Raw genomic sequence first — 19,727 nt, 5'->3', positions numbered from 1 at the left:
TATACACACACACACAAACACACACCCTCACTATGTTAATTTCTCCATTTCAACAAAAAGCTCTCTTACCCCACAGAAAACGCCGCTGGAGACTGGCTAAATTGAAAGCCCCCCGAGCCAGAGGGCTGGGCTGAGGCCGCAGGTGTGCTGGCATTTGCGCCGAACGTGAACACTCCTGATGGATTATTGTTTGTGAAGTTGAAATTTGTAGCGCTGCTGCCAAACTGGAAAACAGAACCTGCAATAGATGAAGCAGAAAAACTTTATTAAGGTAAAAATGATGGTTCTTCTAGTAATGACTCTGACCTTTACATACAAAAACCTGTAAAGGGTTAAAGCTCTTATGGTCACTTAAAGAAAATTAAGTATTTTCTCCACTCACACAATATATACCTGACACCCTCAAACAAGTGACCTAACTCACCCATGACCAAGGAAAAAAGGGCAGGGTGGACTTTTCGCTAAGACCGTGGAATCAACAAACATACTTACCTCTATCTTCTTCAAAATTATGTTAAAATAACAGTAAAGGGAATTTTACAATAAATGGAGAGAGGAGACAACACAACAAAATTTTGAAGCTGGAAGGCTAACTGGAGCCAAGTACTAAACTAGCAGCAAGGGAAAGCACAGAAGTCTTTCCATTTACACTAAACATACCCAAAAGGTTTAGGTTCCAGGTACTTCCGGAAGTGAGAATGAAGGTGTGACTGAAAAAAACCCCAGCAGAATGGTAGAGTATCTGTTTAAGAAGCAGATACCTAGATCAATCCCTCCCCAGCACCAGACAGGATAATAAATCTCCTCTACCCAGCAGAAGAATAGAACTTTAGTCTCTGGAGAGGCCTCTGGACCAGGGGACATCACACATAAAGGCAAAGATACCATACTGCAAACAGAAGCATTCAGCATAGCTTGATACAATGAATATTGAGAGCGGCAGCCTTCTGCCCTGACTCAGCTCCCATACCGCTGGCAATCAGGAGTATATATACCCTTCAGGAAGGAGACTGGAAGAATCTTCTCTGGGAAATCTGGCAGTCTGAAAGGAAAGACCTAAAGATATTGTACTAGCATCCAGTTCTTCCCAAGAGGACAAGCCAGTTATTAGATAAACCTACAATGATATTCAAGATCTGTAAGCCCTAACCACATACAATGAATTATTGAGTGGTATTTAGGTGTCCTGCACTCATAAAGTTATAAGTAGAATGGAAGAAAATATTCACAAACCATGTATCTGATAAAGGGCTGATATCCAAAATACATACGAACTCCTACAACTCAAGAGCAAACCTCCCCCCCCACCAACAAACAAAAACCAAAACCAAACCAAAAAACCCCTCAAATAACCCAATTAAAAACCGGGCAAAGAACCTGAATAGACATTTCTCCGGAGACAACACACGGGTAAATATGAAAAGATGCTCAACCTCACTAACCATCGGGGGGAATGCAAATCAAAACCACTAGGAGATATCAGCTCACACCTCTTAGAACGGCTATTATCAAAAAGATAAGAAATAACAAGTGTTGGCAAGGACGTGGAGAAAAGGGAGCCCTTGTGAACTGTCGGTAGAAATGTAAACCGCTGCAGCCACTATGGAAAACAGTATGGAAGTTCCTCAAAAAGTTAAAGATAGAACCACCATATGATCCAGCAATCTCATTCTAGGTATTTACCCAAAAGACTTGAAACTAGGCTCTCAAAAAGATAGCTGGACTCTCTCATTCACTGCAGCATTATTCACAATGACCAAGATGTAGAAACAACCTAAATATCCATAGACAGATACACAGATAAAGGAAATGACATATATACATAAAATGGAATGTTCATCTTGCAATATGGGAAAACATGCATGCATCTGGAGGACATAAGTGAAATAAGCCAATCACAGAAGAACAAGTACTACATGACTTCACTTCTATGAGGAATCTAAAATAACCAAATTCACAGAAGCTGAAAGAATGGTGGCTGCAGAGGAGGGCTTGGGAGTGGGAAGAAATGAGGAGCTGCTATTCAAAAGGTATAGAGTGTCAGTCATGCAAGACGCGTACATTCTAGAACTCTGCTGCACAATACTGTGCCCAGAGTTAACAACACTGCATTGCACACTTAATTTGTTGAAAGAGTAGATAGATCTCACGTTAAACATGCTTACTACAATTAAAACAAAACCCCCAAACACTACAAGTAGAGAGGCAAGAAGCACCAAACACGTGAGGAAAGTATTTCATAAGAAACACTAAGACCAGAACAATAATAAAGAAAAGCAATTTGGAGAAAACTGACTAAGCAAAAGCTTTAAGAAGGGGGAAAAAAACCTCTGCATCATTAATATCTTCAAGAGATCAATAGAAAACGCTTCTAAAACAAAAGCAGAAGGATATAAAAAGGAGACATCCACAGAACAAAGAGGACCACTCGGAAATTAAAAAGTAATACACGTAGAAGTAAAATCTCAACAGGTGTGTTTAAAAGTAAATTGAGGGGGACTTCCCTGGTGGTGCAATGGTTAAGAATCCACCTGCCAATGCAGGGGACACGGGTTCGAGCCCTGGTCCGGGAAGATCCCACATGCCGCGGAGCAGCTAAGCCCGTGCGTCACAACTACTGAAGCCCACGCGCTCTAAGGTCCACGTCCTGCAACTACTGAGCTCACGTGCTACAACTACTGAAGCCCACGCACCTAGAGCCCGTGCTCTGCAACAGAAGAAGCCACCACAATGAGAAGCCCACGCACCACAACGAACAGTGGCCCTTGCTCACCGCAACTAGAGAAAGCCCGCGCACAGCAACGAAAACCCAATGCAGCCGAAAAGAAGTGCTTGACTGTGTGAAAGTTGGGAATGCTGTTTATAGGTAATACACATCTCTGTTCTGCCAAGTACAAGAGACAAAAAAAAAAAAAAAAAGACATGCATGGTTTCAAAGTTCAAAGAAAAACATTGTATTTAAGACATACAGAACCCAAATGCGGAAACAAAGGACATGACTACTACATACTTACTGGAATTAGGAGCTGTTCCTGAGCCAAATGCAGACTGACTAGGCTGCTGTCCAAACACGGGAGGCTGGCTGCTGCTCGACACTGTCCCAAAAGTAGGCGGTGAAGGCTGAGAGCCAGCAGAAAATAATGCTGCTGAAGATGACAGAGACCCAAAGCCTGGGGGGTTAGGCTGGCTGGCACCTTGGCTTTGTCCAAATGCTGGGGTCTGGTTAGCACCGAACGCTGGACTGGCAGATGGTGCTGAAGGTCCAGTGCCGAATACAAAGGAGGATCCTAGAGGCCCACAGAAATACTGAAATTACCATGATGGTTAAAATGAGATAAGCCTCAAGAAATCTCTATAAACTGAAAAGCACATTTCAAGCTTCTTTCCAGACTCTTACCTTGCTGAACACATCTTATCAAGACAAGTTTTGAATACTGATTAAGAATACAATTCTCTCTACCATTATTTAGTAAAACCATATAAAATCCAAATAAACAAAAACTTCATTAACAAGACTCCTGTCTTAACAGCCCCAAATTTTTAGGTCTTTAAAGAGATAAATCTAAGAAGACAACTGATCTGCCATCAGAAGTGTGACACACTGCAGAAATCAGCTAATGTTGTGACTATGTATCCGTTGCATAACGAGGACTAATGTCTATTAAAATAACCTTCGGTGTCTGGCTATTTACAAATTAACATTGCAAAGAAAAACAAAACAAAAACCCCCAAAAAGACAAGAAACACTTGAAAAAACTAAAGATTATACTCCTAATGAGATTAGAAATATTGCTTCCAAGAGTTACTTAAACTGTACACAAAATGCACATCATTCCACATACTGAATAACTACCACACCCTGGGTAGAGATGACCTAAAAGCGGCCATGCTCTTTTGTGGTAGTATTTGCTAAGAGTTCATCTGCTTACAATGAAAGCCATTCAAATTAACATGTCTCTTCTTTTTTAAAAGTACCTGCAGAGCTCGATGTGGTGGGAGCTCCAAAGCTGAAACCAGAGGCGGCAGTATCACTGCTGCTGGCACCCGGACCAAAGACAAATGGGGCGACAGCTGTGCCCGCGCTCGACGTGGTTGCTGGTTTGCTCTCTCGAGAAAATAGCAAAGACTGAGATGTACTGGATTCGGCAGAGTTCCCAAAGGCAGAGCTGCTCACAGGACTGTTGGCCTGTCCAAACACAAAGGCAGCCGCAGGCGCACTGGAGGACGAGGTGGAACTACCAAATATGCCACCACCAGCTGAAGTGGCTGGTGTACTTGAATTAGAGGAACTGTTGTTCAAGAAACTGAAAACTGGCTTTGCTGTACCTTGATCTATAAGACAGAAATTAAGAAATAAACAAAAACCTTTAAAAACAAGTAATACCAAAAGCATTTTTTCCTAAAGTCTAATACGAGTCCATTAGAAAACAATCATTAAGTTTTTAATATAGATTCATTCATCAAATGGACATGTTATGTTAATTTTTTTTTTTTTTTTTTTTTTGCGGTACGCGGGCCTCTCACTGTTGTGGCCTCTCCCGTTGCGGAGCACAGGCTCCGGACGCGCAGGCCCAGCGGCCATGGCCCACGGGCCCAGCCGCTCCGCGGCATGTGGGATCCTCCCGGACCGGGGCACGAACCCGCGTCCCCTGCATCGGCAGGCGGACTCTCAACCACTGCGCCACCAGGGAAGCCCTGTCATGTTAAATTTTGATGTAGTCAAATATATCCACCTTTTCTTTTATGGCTTATGAATTTTGTCTAACATAGCAAAACCTTTGGCATTCAGATTAATAAAAATAAAAAATATTCCTTAAATCCAAATCTAACTGGATACTTTGGATAACAAATTCAGACAATGGGAGATAGCTACACTTTTATAAATTTGATCTTGCAATTTATGTTAGCAGGATTGTAACTTCAATTTATCTGAACAATGGCCAATTTTCTCTGCCGCCTTTACTGACTGGTGTACCCTTTTGCTCACTAATTTGTAACTCTACCTTTACCACGTATTAACTTCCAAACCTCTACAGTTACTGTTACTAGACTATTTTAAATATTGTAACTTTGTAGTATTGTTTGATATTAGTAGGGCAAACCTACCTGACTGTATGTGTACCCTTCTCCCCAAAATTTCTTATACATTTTCCCTTCCACGTGAATTTTAGAATTATTTTAGCTTGTCAAGCTCCACAAAAATTCCTCTAAGAACTGAAATTATATTGGGAGTGAGGTGAAGAGTAAAGGATATTCTCACTCAGGAACAAATATAAAACATGCCTTTTATGTTCTCTTAATTCTTTAGCATGTTGCAGGTTCTGCTGATATTATAAAATACAAATTGGAAATGTTAGTAAATACAAATGGGAAATGCTGTCCAACTATTTATTCTTGATTTGGAGAAAAGAGAATGATTTTTTATATGGTGACCCTGAATCCAGCTACCTTCAGTAGAAGACTTTTTTTTTTTAAACTTGTTCCAATAACATCTCAGTTCCAACACTATTTACTAGACAGGGCTGGTCACATTGTGGTATGGGCATTGGTATAATTTACAGAAAATGGAACATGTTAGCTCACTTTCAGGTGGTTTAATAGGACGTTAAAAATGTCTATTTCAATGGAAACAGTATAGCGATACCAGGATTAAATTCGATTAGACCCTATCTCATTTTTATTCCTTTCTAAATAATAATGTATAATTTAGTTTTTGTTTCCTTTGAAGGGTGTGTTAAAATTTAAGCAGAATTTTATAGACAAAAACTGCTCACACCTATGTGTGGAATTCCATACTTCTTTTTTCAGGTTAATTTTTCATTTTCTTGTGTTTCTAATTTATTATTCAAAAGTGTTCATGTTCTTTTGCATTGTGTTCTGGGAAATTCCAGTTCACTAATCCAATTATCAGCTGTTTTTTTGCCCCCGCTGCTCCTCAGTCCACACAATGATTTTATTTCACAAACCGTGTTTCTTTAACTTTTAAAAATACTATTTCCTTTTCTTCTTCCAGATCTTAGTTTTCATAATCACCTCTATTTCTCAGGGATTTATCATATTTGTTGTCTATGTTCCTTAAATGCCAGATGAAGACTGGTTATCTCTATTTGTAAATGAAGGCCTGTACATAAAGATTTTATTAGTTAAAAAATAAAATATTTCATGAGCTTAAGAAAAAATGCTTATTTTCCTGAACAGTATATGTCAATTCTGATTATAAAAGCCCAAACAGAAGAGAGTAAGTCACGGACAAATGTGCAAATACTGTGGGCTTTCCATTAGAGCTGTGTTTCTCAAAATTAGATATGCAGATAACTTCATGAGAATCACGGGGGGGGGGATTCTGAAGGAGCTGAATCCTCGGCTGCTTCCCAGAGAGTTCTATTACTGGTACTCTCTCAACTATTTCCAGTATAAACCATTCCTTGACTTGCTACCTTTGACACCTTGTAAAAAAAAAAAAAAACAACAATGTTTAATACCTACCAGCTGTAGTACTGGTTTGAGCTCCAAAAGCAAAAGTGGCCTTCGTTGGCTGTTCAGATTCCTTCTCAGATGGTTTTGCCATACTGAAACTAAAGGTCGAAGACTTGGAAGAACCCTCGTCTTTGGTTTGCTCTGAGTTCCCAAAGGAAAACACTGGTGTACACTTTGGCTCTTCACTGTCAGCTTTTTTCCCAAACACGAGAGATGTAGACGTGACAGGCTCTTGCTGTTTCTCTTCTGTCCTTCCCAAAACAAACAACGAGGCAGATGGCAGGGGGGCAGGGTCCACGCTGCCGAAAGTGAACCCTCCTTTGGAGGCAGGGGTTTCTTCTTTTTTTGCTTCTGGCGTCTGACATGTGAAAGGAGCCCCTGGGACACTCTTGGTGTCCACGGTTCCAAAACTGAAGCTGCTCTTGCTCTCAGAGGTCACTGTGGTGTCAGTAGCAGCAGGGGGAGGGTTAATGACACCAGAACCAAAGCCAAAGCCTGCTGATGAAGATTTCGGCGGTTCTTCTTTCTTTTCTTGCTGCCCAAGACTAGACACCCCAAACTGAAATGGAGCTAAAGAAGGCGGATTGCTTAAACCAGAAGCAAGTCCAAACTTAAAATTATCGTTTTTACTATCTTTTTTAACTTCTTCAGGTTTAGAATCAGATGAAACTCCAAATTTAAAATCTCCTATTGGTTTAGAAAATTTAAAGCCTTCACTCAAAGGGGTTACAGACCCAGAATCTAATGACACACCTATTGTGAAACCTCCTTGATCTCCAAATTTAAAATTTCCAGTGTTTGTTAAAGTCTGAGAAGGCCCAGAAGAGGATGATGGGATACCAAATTTGAAGGATGAGGTTGCTGGGTTCGAAGATGAGGAAGATGGGCTGAAGCCTTCAAAAATATAAGAAACACCAAAAAGACAATGAATTACTACTACTCTCTCAAACAGAATGTCAACCTTGAAAAGTAAAGGGACATGGGACAACTCTGAAAAGGCCTACTTCGAAGAGTATTAGTTTAACAATGGCAGTAAACATGAACCAAGTTGCCCATATTCAGCATCTCGATACTCACAACTACACGGATGTGCCACATTTCATCTATCAGACTGACAGAGATCAAACAAGTTTGATAAAACAGTGCTGGTGATGAGGCTAGGAGTAACAGACACTCCAGACATGGCAGGTGGATGTGTAAATCAGCACAGAATTTGTGGAGGGCAACTTGCCAATATTTACCCCAAATTACAGACACATGTACCCTTTGACCCAGCAAGTCTACAGCTGAGTCTTTATTTGAATGATAAACTCAAAGATATGCAGAATGCCATATGCAATCCAGGCAGCTGTAAATGAAGAACAAAGTCCAAGCTAATCTGTGGTAATGTCAAGGGTGCAAAAAGGCGGTGTGGTATACAACCTTTTCTAACAAGGTAGAGAGAAGAATAGAGAGAATAGAAGTATATTTGCTTGTGATGTGCATAAAGAAACACTGAAAGAGTTACAAGAAACTAACCACAGATAGCTATTACCACTGGTGGAGCAGGAAGGATGGAAAATGAGCCAATAGGGACAAGAGAGAGACTTTTCGCTGGGAATCCTGTCATAATTTGCTTTTTAAATCCTGTGAGTACATGTGTTATTTACTTAAGAATTAAGATTTTTAGCACCAAAGAACTAGAATTATATGAGTGGAAGCAATATATTTTTTTTTTGCGGTACGCGGGCCTCTCACTGTTGTGGCCTCTCCCGTTGCGGAGCACAGGCTCCGGACTCACACGCTCAGCGGCCACAGCCCATGGGCCCAGCCGCTCCACGGCATGCGGGATCTTCCCGGACCAGGGCACGAACCCGTGTCCCCTGCATCGGCAGGTGGACTCTCAACTACTGTGCCACCAGGGAAGCCCTGGAAGCAATATTTAAAAAAATAAAAATACTATACTGACAAGCTCAAAGTCTTGGTTTCAGAATTCTTCTCTGTAGTGGAATAAACTAGAAATGAAGCACTTGAATGACTGGCTCAACACAAAAATCATTAAACGGTGCCAAGGTATTCATCCATTACTCTGTTTACCCACATGTAAATAGAGACAGGTGGCAACCAAGGGCTTGTAAAAATCGCTTGTCTTCAGATTTCCCCCTTTAATGATTACCCACCCCACTTTCTTTCCATAAGAAACTTATTTGAAATTATATCAGAATCTCAAAAGCAGGACTCCCCTGGTGGCGCAGTGGTTAAGAATCCACCTGCCAGTGAAGGGGACATGGGTTTGATACCTGGTCTGGGAAGATCCCACGTGCCGAGGAGCCACTAAGCCCAAGCACCACGCAACTACTGAGCCTGTGCTCTAGAGCCTGCGTGCTGCAACTACTGAGCCCACGAGCCACAACTACTGAAGCCCGCGCGCCTAGAGCCCGTGCTCCACAATGAGAGAAGCCACCGCAGTGAGAAGCCCGCGCACCACAACGAAGAGTAGCCCCCGCTCGCCGCAACTAGAGAAAGCCCACGTGCAGCAACGAAGACCCAACGCACCCAAAAAAAAATCTCAAAAGCAAATGGCTATCCACACGGTCTCTGAAATACCTTAAGTGATATTAGACAGAAAGCTAAAAATAAAGGTGCCAAAGACAATAATTAACTAGTTATCACCTCTGACTCAAAGGATCTCAAAGGCACTTCTGCCTCAAAAGGAAGGTTTAAAGGTATGGTGATTACTGTACTACAGGTGGGGAAAACAGGAAAGGGACCATGAGGTAGCAGCCACATAAGGAGCTTTAGTGATCTTCTAAAACCCAAATGCAGTGTTTTTCAAACCAGTTGTATCCCCTTAGCCATGTTAATTAATTCAGTGGGCTGCAACCAGCATTTTCCTTCTCAAATGAAAACAAATAAAATAGAAAATGTACTTATCTTCACTGCAGACTAGCAAACAATTCAACTGCATAGTAATTCAGAGACAGATACGAGCTAAAGGTCCAGGACAAGAGCTCATTTTACATGAATTTTCAACAGAGAATGAATAGTTTTAAAACCAAAGCTGTTTGTAAATATTCCACTTTCAAGTGGTGATCTAAGGAGGCACTTTGCCAACACCTTACCTGTAAACTCAGACTTCGTGCCCGGCTTTGCACTCTCGCATGCTGCGCATCTGTTAGCATCTGCTTTATTCTCCACTAGGCACACTGCACAGTCCCAGCTTCCCTCAGGTTTCTTGAACTTGTCCAATCCTAGGCAGCCTCCAGACAACAGAGAGACAGAGACAGTGCTGCTACTTGAAGCAGGTACTGAACTTCCTAAAAAATAATGGGGAAATACAGGAAAATTCGGATTTACATTATGTCAAGATCTCAATGACACCACTAAGTCTAAATGTACAGTTTTTAATGTGTTTCCTATTAAGAGAAAATGCCAGAAATCTAAACATCACATTGTTAAAAACAGTACAGACAGCTCAGATTTCTTTTAATCTTACAAAAGAGCAACTCACACTCACCTTGCTCAGTGATGAGCCCCCTTTTAATCCCCAGTTTGAACAGCCATGGTTTTTAAGAACCACGGTCACAAATCAGAGCCTAAAAGCCTGAATTTTCCTTAATAATCTATCCAATTTTGTTACACATCACAGATTATAAAACATACATTCTCAATTGTAGGCAACAGCCTGACTCATAAAACACACCGCCCAGGCAATATTCATTTCAAGATTTCAAAGCACAGATCTCTGGCTTTGAAATGACTATTTTTGCATAGAAGTGCTCTTTTATCCACTTCGCAATTCAACTCAACACTACCTACTATGTTCATGGCATTTCTGTTATAAGGTAGCCATTTAACAGACATTTATTAAGCGCCATAACGTGCTTAGGTTCTGGGGATATCGAGATGAATAAAATGTTGCTTAACTTCTAAAGGTGTTTCTGGTCTAAAAGGGGGGAAAGCAAAACGAACATAAATGCATAGCAGCACCATCACTAAGACGGAGAGTGACAAATGATCTAAACAAGAGTACAGAGAAGAAATTACTATGGGATAGGAGAAGGATTCACAGGGGTGGTATTTACATTTTTAAGCAGAACTAGCAATTTTGTGGGCAGATGCGGCGGCACAGGAAGGATAGCTCAGCAAGGCACGGCTGCATGAAGAAATACAGTGTTGAGAGTGGAGCCATTCATTCTGGTAACCTCACTTCTCTAAATGTCCTCTAGCTGTTGTCACTTTTCCCAGTTACCTGATCTGTGTTTTACTGGTATGTTCTCTTCCATCTTGCCAACAGAATTGTGCCATCTTTGGTCCACTGCCCTTCTCATGAGCTCTCATCTACTCTGATGATTTTAACCACCAACAAAATCTTTCCCATCCATACCTGAGACCCACACTTCTGGTTTTCATCCCTGTGGTATCTCTTTGTTGGTAGTTCCACTATCCACCTGGCTACCCTGGCTAGATGACAACTCTTCCCTTATACATCTCTCCAATCTATTTCATTCTCTTTCTCTGACCCTTCTACTGCTCTTCTGGTTCAAGCGCCCTCATCTCTTGCTTAATAGCCTTGTTATTGAGACCTCTGGTTTCATTCCCTTGAAATCCATCCTCCTAAAAAGCAACTAGTACCACGTGGTTTTCGTTTTTCCTCTCTGGTTATTCATTTAAAAGATTAACTGCTCCAAAGTTCTATTCTTGCTACTCTCTTAAGTTGGCAGAGTTCAGTTTTAGGCTGTCTTCTCTATTTGCTCTGCTCACTCACCTTATATCACCTCTACTCCCATGACTTACTTGAAAACTATGGGCTAATGACTCCCAAATCTGTATCTCCAGTCCAGAGGGTCCATTATCAGTACATCCAAAGGCCTCACACATATCTGTCAACTTCAGCAGCTTGAAATCAACATATCTTCAAACCGTACATTATTCTATACCCCATTTGCTTGTATTAGTACATATCACTACTATCTCTACCTATATTATTGATCAACTTCCTAATCTGTCCTCTGGTTTCCAAATTTTGCTGCCTTCAAATCTATCCTCCAAAAAGCCACCAGGTGATTTATCAAAAATATAAGTTTGACCCATCAACTCAGAATAAATTTTGGTTTCCTACACGTATCAAGAGCTTTCTTTCTTTTTTTTGTTAAGGGGAAGAGGAAGAATGCCAGATGGAAAGAGAAAAATATTTCGGAAAAAAGATTCTGAAATCTTATTCTTGTAGAGATGTCTAGCAGGAATCAGAAATATGGCTCACCCCTGGTGTTAAGAGAGGGATGTGGGCTATTAACTCAAGAGCTTTCCATTGCAAACACAAAATCACACATCCATGATAATGCAATAAAAATAGGAAGTATAATTCCCAGGATACTCATAACATGTTTTATTTAGTATCCATGTTACCATATATCTGTACCAAATAATTATATAATAGCATTACAAACACAGCAGAGTCAAATGAATTAATTCCAAATGAATTAAAGATCAATGTAAATCTTCAGTTAACTCTTTCAAAATTGAACAGAAACAGGAAAAACTCAACTCTAACTTCATTTTTCTGGTTACCTAATAGAACTTTTCATTAATGATTCAGTAATTTATGATCATTGCAGTATCTCTGGCAGATAGCGCATACAGGTACAGGTATCACCATTAACATTCAGCCACAGCCTTCTCATAATGCAATGAAATCAGCTGTGTAAATGACCACTAGCCATCCTCACTTCTACTTAGAGGAAAAGAGACAAAGGAATATTTTATTCTGTGTAAAGGTTTGAGAAAGATTGCCCCGTTTTAAGACCTTTGCATCTATATTAGCCAACTTTGAAAATGATCATGAAGAGCAAGAAGCTTCTGATAAAATTACATACAAAAAAAGAGGTCAAAGCAAATGCTGGACTGATTTTAACACACAGCCTCTCCTAAGAGAACATGCAGTTCCAGTCCCAAGCAAGTCATTTTAATTTCAAGACAGTTCAGAAAAATTAAGACATATGAGGAAATGCTCATCTTGAAACATCTAAAATATTGAGGTTATTCTTAGCTGTTTTACAGAGAATAAATTAAAATGTTCTATTAAAGAAATGAACAAAATTATTCCAAACAGCCATAAACGTACCTGGTTTCTGAGACATACAGGACACACATTTATTGTCTTCTGCATTATTAGAAACACAGCACACTGGACACTCCCAAGATCCCACGGGCCTTTTGAATTTATCTGTAAATCCTAAGGCACCAGTGGTCTCAGTGCAGCTGGAGGAGGAAGCAGCCACAGTAACAGCGCTTTCTGAAGCCACTGGCAACGTAAGGACTCGCTTAACACCAGTTCCCGGTTTCGGTGTTTCACAAGCTACACATTTTATCGCTTCAGGTTTATTTTGCACTAAACAGGTATCGCAATCCCAAGTTCCTACTGCTGGTTTAAATTTGTCTCCAAAGCCTGTCTCTGGTGCAGAAACAGTTGCTTTGCCACTTTTACTCGGTGTCCCAGTTCCGGTCTGTTCAGCAGTATCTTTTGGCGGCAATTTTGCGGCTTGACAGGCTACACATTTGTTGTCTGTAACCTTGTTCTGGAGCAGACAGGTATCACACTGCCACGACGGCCCAGGGTTTAAACTTTCCCCAAACCCAATTCCACTAGAAGAAAAGCTACTTATTGCTGGTCTTGAATAAACTACCAGGCTTGTGGTGGTAGGTTGAGCAGCAAGAGAATCTGCCTTTGGTGATGTGAAACCTACAATGCGGGGGAAGAGGGGAGTGGGAAGGAAAAGATTAGTCCACGTTTTGATTAGAAAGCCTATTATTTATTAATCATTAATAAATATTAATAATATTAATATAGACAATAATTATAGAGTAATAGCTGTTAATGATAAAAATATTATTCCTGGGAGGAAACATTTTTACCTTAATTACAGAGTTATTACAGTCCAAGATGGACTACTTAAAAGTAGTTTTTCACCTAAGCTATATTTCTAGTACTAATCACATATTTAATAAGCGACAGACCTAGGTAAAAGTCTACAAAAGATGTTTGGTTTATAGTATATCATCTTCCTCTAGGAATCTGTTTACTGTAGTTCAACCAATACCTAATTTGAGACTTAATTAAGGTATACACATAGAACCATGAAATAAGGAAAAGTCTTTGGAAATAAGGAAAAAAACCATGAGGAAAAGTCTTTGTGCTATCAAAACTGGCAACAGTTGAGTTTCACTCAAACTACACTGTATTTGTAGAAATGACCTTTCAATCCTTTACTCTGGACCAATTAACTTTTATTTTACATACACCAAAAAAACACCCGTTTCTCTAGCCTTTAGCATCAAGGGAAAAGAAAATCAGAGGGAAAGATGATACAGAAGGTTGTTAAAGAGGTTTTCTAGTGGTACAAGAAATAATCCAGCCTAGAGCTATTTTTTGCCTAAAGATAAAACAATCCCACATACTTCAGTTACTCCCAAAAGAGGAAAATGTACTATTTTGTTAATGATTAACGTGAGTCACTACGGTTGGCAAAATTTTAACAGTAACCACTTCAAGGTGTTACAAGTTTTCTTTTCCTCCCACTTTTTTGGATTTTCCTGATTTCCCTCAAGAGAACATGTAACTTCTCCAAATTTTTGCTATTTAAAAAAAGTTTAAAAGAGGGGAGGAGTGGGCATTATGAATGCAAAGTGTAACTTCTATGAAGATAACCTATATGCATTTGATGCTGACTACCACTTAGTTCACCCTAACACAGGCATCCTGGAGTCCTGCCCATAACTGCATAAAACCGTCTATATTGAGACTCTAGTAGGCAGTATACCCATCTATAAAATGGGAGCTACACCAAAAAAACCTAATCCCTCTAAATCTTGCTGTAGCATCCAACCTTATTATTGAAGCTCACATGCAGTTATACATGAACACATGTGCTGGATAAATCTAAATTCTTTCTGAGCTACTAGATTATCTTATAAACACTTTTATATTCTTATAGTATACATCCCAGTTGGAATTATACTATCCTTTTTGATTTTCAAACTGAAAACCTATTCCTATTTGAGGACTTCTATTCATTATCTTCAAATTCTTACCCACTAACATTCATATCTTATTTTATTTGAAGTGAGTACTATCCTGTGTGTGTGTGTGTGTGTGTGTGTGTGTGTGTGTGTTACAGTCAGCATATGTTTCCTTTCCACCTGGCTTTGTTATATATATCCCACAACTGGGGAATAATCTGAGAAGAACAAGGCAGTTCAATGCTCTCAGAGAGAGACATGTCCAGGTATATCATCAGGTTTATTTACTTTTTTCCAATTTTTGGCCCATCTCTAATTAACAGGCAATTCACATTTTCTCCTTCTATACTTGCCCCTTAGAGATTCCATTTTAGTGCAGAGTCCTTAAATTCTAAAGAAATAGTTACTAAGGTCTTGCACCTAAAAAGTTACATCTGATTACATCTACATTCAAAAGCCAATCTCCTATCAAACTAGACATCATTTTTTAAAAGCCTGAAGTACAACAAAGTATTAACAAATGATATTAAGATGAGATCATGATTTTGCAATTAAGATTTTAGATTATCTCAAGGGCAGCCATTATCTTACCAGGGTTCTTCAGAACATCTAGGACACTTCCTTCTTTCAGGGTTTTTGCAGGTTTGAAAGGGCCCTTGCAATCTTCATCTGGTTTCTTCTTACAGCTTGGACTGTTCACTGCAGTGATATCTTGAGCTGTAATTTTTTTTAATTGTAAGAGATATTATGCTAAGAAAAAGCAAGTTACATGTATTAAAAATCTCTCAAAGTCAATGTGAATCAACATCTTAAAAAAAAAAAAACACCAAAAAAGTCACTGTAATTCAAAGATAATGAACAAATGATTTAAAGTACAGGGTTAACTTGCCATTACAAGGAAGCAAAAAATACTATTTCCCATACTGGACATCTCTCTCCTCCAGAAGGACAAAAAATTATATAAACTATATATAATCTGTAATTGTTACCAATAAGTTCACCAGTTTCATCAGACTGAAACCCTGAAGAGGATATGGCAACAGGGGTGAGTTCAAACACTGTATGAAATAGGTATTTGATTACACAGCAATTTACAACACTGATTAAAAAAAAACTTTAAAAATTAATGTTTATGGGAGCAACCTAAGTGTCCATAGACAGATGAATGGATAAAGAAGACGTGGCACATATATACAATGGAATGTTACTCAGCCATAAAACGGAATGAAATTGAGTTATCTGTAGTGAGGTGGATGGACCTAGAGTCTGTCATACAGAGTGGAGTAAGTCAGAGAGAGAAAAACAAATACCGTATGCTAACACATATATATGGAATCTAAAAAAAAAAAAGGTTCTGAAGAACCTAGGGACAGGACAGGAATAAAGACGCAGACACTGAGAACGGGCTTGAGGACATAGGGAGGGGGAGGGGTAAGCTGGAATGAAGTGAGAGAGTGGCATGGACATATATACACTACCAAATGTAAAACAGATAGCTACCGGGAAGTAGCCGCATAGCACAGGGAGATCAGCTCAGTGCTCTGTGACCACCTAGAGGGGTGGGATAGGGAGGGTGGGAGGGAGACACAAGAGGGAGTGGATATGGGGATATATGTATACGTATAGCTGATTCACTTTGTTATACAGCAGAAAATAACACAACATTGTAAAGCAATTATACTCCAATAAAGATGTTAAAAAAATTTAATGTTTAATTAAGCCAGATATTTCATTTCTATAAATTTATCCTATGATTGAAAATATCTTTCAGTTATTATATTGAAAACCTGGATGATACTTAATAAAAGGGGCTAGCTACATAAATTACAGAACATTGACATGATGGAATGCTATGCAGCCAGAAAAAATCATTCTTAGAAGCATAGTTATGGGAAAGAGTAGGTTAGAAAGTCCAGAAGATTTTGACCGTTTATATCTAAAGAGTGATATTTTTACTTTTCATAGTTCCCAAACTTGCTAAAACGAACATATCCTTATACTTAAAATAAGAGATCTATATTGTGAGTACAATAATCATTTTGTCATTATATTTGTTTACAGATGAAATATGTTTGGGATTGTTTCAAAATTACCTGATAGGTGTGTTCGTGTGTGTGAGGGGAGAAGGAAGGAGGGAGAGAGAAACAAGATTGGTCACAAAATGGCAAATGCTGAAGCTCAGTAAAGTGTGTATGGGGACTCAGTCTACGCTTCCACTTCTGAGAATGTTTGAAATTTTCCATAATAAAATATAAATAATCAGGTTTTTCTTCTAAAGTGCTTGCCAATTTAAAAGCAGTGGGTAAAGTAGTTCAAAAACCCTACCTACCCTTACCTCACACCATAAACAAAAATTAATTCAAAATGGATCAATGGGGACTTCTCTGGTGGCGCAGTGGTTGAGAATCCACCTGCCAATGCAGGGGACACAGGTTAGACCCCTGGTCCGGGAAGATCCCACATGCCGCGGAGCAACTAAGCCCATGCGCCACTACTACTGAGCCTGCACTCTACAGCCCACGAGCCACAACTACTGAAGCCTGTGCACCTAGAGCCTGTGCTCTGCAACAAGAGAAGCCACCGCAATGAGAAGCCCGCACACCGCAACGAAGAGTAGCCCTCACTTGCCGCGACTAGAGAAAGCCCGTGCACAGCAACGAAGACCTAACACAGACAAAAATTAATTAATTAATTAATTTAACAAAAAAATGGATCAATGACCTAAACATAAGAACTGAAACCATAAAACTCTTAAAACCTAGGAGGTGTATCTTCATGACCATGGATTTGACAATGAATTCTTAGATATGACACCAAAAGCACAAGTAAATAAAAAACTGAACTTCACCAAAATTAGAAATCTTTGTGCATCTAAGGACATTATCAAGAAAGTGACAACTGACTGAATGGGAAAAAATATTTGCAAATCACACATCTGATAAAGATCTAGTATCCAGACTATATAAAAACGCTACAACTCAGCAACAAGACAAACCAATTTGAAAATGGGCAAAGGACCTGACCAGACATTTCTCCCAAGAAGATATGTAAAGGGCCAAAAAGCACATGAGAAGATGCTAAACAGGAGTTCAGGTTTTTTAAGCATAAGCCACCTGTTCTCCTTGCTTGGCCCTGCAATAAACCTTTCTCTGTTCCAAAAAAAAAAAAAAAAAAGATACTAAACACCATTAGTCTTCAGGGAAATAAATGCAAATCAAAACCACAATGAAGGGCTTCCCTGGTGGTGCAGTGGTTGAGAGTCCACCTGCCGATGCAGGGGACGTGGGTTTGTGCTCCGGTCCGGGAAGATCCCACGTGCCGCGGAGCAGCTGGGCCCGTGAGCCATGGCCGCTAAGTCTGTGCGTCCGGAGCCTGTGCTCCGCAACGGGAGAGGCCACAGCAGTGAGAGGCCCGTGTACCGCAAAAACAACAACAACAACAAAAACCACAATGAAGCATCACTTCATACCCACTACGACGGCTATCATCAAAAAATGGAAAATAGTAAACATGCTGAGAACATGGAGAAATTTGAATCCTGCTGGTGGGAATGTAAAATGGGCCGGCTGCTGAGAGAAAGTTTTGTAGTTCCTCAAGAAGTTAAATACAGGACTATCATTTGATCCATCAACTCCATTCCCAGGTATACACTCCAAAGCACTGAAACTAGTATTCAAACAAATACAAGTACATGCATATTCATAGCAACACTATTCACAATAGCCAAAAAGTGGAAACAACTCAAATGTCTATCAACGAATAAACAGATAACTTATGGTATATCCATATGATGGAATATCATTCAGCCACAAAAGGAATGAAGTAATGATACATACTACAAGACAGATGAACCTTGAAAACGGTACGTGAAAGAAGCCAGATACAAAAAGTCACACTGTATGGTTCCAGGATAGGTAAATACATAGAACACAGATTAGTAGCTGTCAGCAGTTGGGGGGTGGGGGGGGAAATGGGGAAAAACTGGTTAATGGGTACAGGTTTCCTTTTGGAAGTGATAAAAATGTATGGTACTAGTTAGAGGTGGTGACTGCACTAAACACAATCAACATTGTGATTGTACTAAACACCAATGAATTGTTCCCTGTAAATGATTAACTTTATCTTATGTCAATTTCACCTGAATAATAAAAATGTGCAAAAAACAAAACACCATACCTATCTCTTACAACTGTGTCAAAACAAAGAAAAATGCTTTTATTACTTTATCACATGCTATCTTCCTTTATAATTAAAATTGAATTGCTTTTAGCAACTTAAGGTAAATTTTAAGGATTTCCTAAAGTATACTCAAAGAGATGGAAAATGAAGATAATGGGAAAATTAGCTCCTATCACAGCGTAACCATGACTTGCACATTTTCATCAGCTTTTTAATGACAGAAGTGGTGAGAAACAGAGGTCTCAATGTAAGAACAATTCTATATATGCCACTCATAATAAACTCCTGAAAAATCTGGATAATTTCCCCAGATGTAATGAAACACAAAAGTTGTTTTAACAAACTATTACTCATTCAGTTACCATTAGTAAAGCATTAATAAAAACTGAAGGACTTCAATGCCTTTCCCTCATAACCAGGCATGAAAATGAAATTTGAAGTGGTTTATTCTTCTTGAATTCACAGTAACATTAAAGAAAAAAAATCATGTGTTAAGTACACCTGAAATATGCTTATTACTTTCTCTTACACAGGGCTGTTTTATTCAACAAAAATCAGGATTGAAAACATACCAGTCAAATTCTTATTTTGTGCCACTCTTGTAACCTATGCTCTTGTCTTCCAGATCATCCAAAGACAAAGACTTTCTTAGCTGGCTCTTTGACAGCTTTTTAAATCTACCTTTTGAGGGAGGATCTAGTTTTTAAAAATTCCCAAACTCAGCAGATAGTCAACGAAACACTTCTGAATAAGGCAACAGCCCCTTAACTGGTGTCTCAGCATGTGACACCCCACTCCCACCCACCTGCCCACTCAACACACTGCTGTTACGCCAAGGCACCATCTCACCCCCTATAAAAACCACCCAATGTTTTCCTACCACATTCAGATTAAAATCCAATTATTGAGCATAGCATTCAGAGAATTTTTAGAATTTAAAGCTACCTCTCAATCTCATGACAAATTATTTGCGGTTTTCAAAGTATGCCATGCTTTTCCTCTTGTTCTCTTGCATTTGGCTGTTTGTTGGGTGAGAAATGTCCTTACTCAGAATTCTTGACCTGAGTAACTCA

The 19,727-nt window shown here is 39.5% G+C and overlaps 1 protein-coding gene across 4 annotated transcripts in view; it reads right to left on the bottom strand.

Annotated features, from left to right (window-relative positions):
* Positions 1 to 19,727, bottom strand: part of NUP153 (nucleoporin 153) — a 75,219-nt gene that overhangs the window by 2,615 nt on the left and 52,877 nt on the right. For 3 of the 4 annotated variants that reach the window (XM_060307878.2, XM_030881336.3, XM_060307879.2), the window contains 7 exons: positions 15,067 to 15,192; positions 12,581 to 13,198; positions 9,579 to 9,773; positions 6,487 to 7,371; positions 3,976 to 4,332; positions 3,015 to 3,287; positions 70 to 238 (listed from right to left, as the gene is read on the bottom strand). In XM_060307878.2, coding sequence (XP_060163861.1) covers positions 70 to 238; positions 3,015 to 3,287; positions 3,976 to 4,332; positions 6,487 to 7,371; positions 9,579 to 9,773; positions 12,581 to 13,198; positions 15,067 to 15,192 — 2,623 coding nt within the window. The remainder of the gene's footprint in view (positions 1 to 69; positions 239 to 3,014; positions 3,288 to 3,975; positions 4,333 to 6,486; positions 7,372 to 9,578; positions 9,774 to 12,580; positions 13,199 to 15,066; positions 15,193 to 19,727) is intronic. The other variant, XM_060307877.2, reaches the window with a different exon arrangement.

The sequence above is a fragment of the Globicephala melas genome, chromosome 11 (genome assembly GCF_963455315.2).
Source record: "Globicephala melas chromosome 11, mGloMel1.2, whole genome shotgun sequence".
Taxonomy (NCBI): Eukaryota; Metazoa; Chordata; class Mammalia; order Artiodactyla; family Delphinidae; genus Globicephala; species Globicephala melas.
Note: the sequence above shows the minus strand (reverse complement) of the source record. Positions and strands in the feature narration are given on the sequence as shown.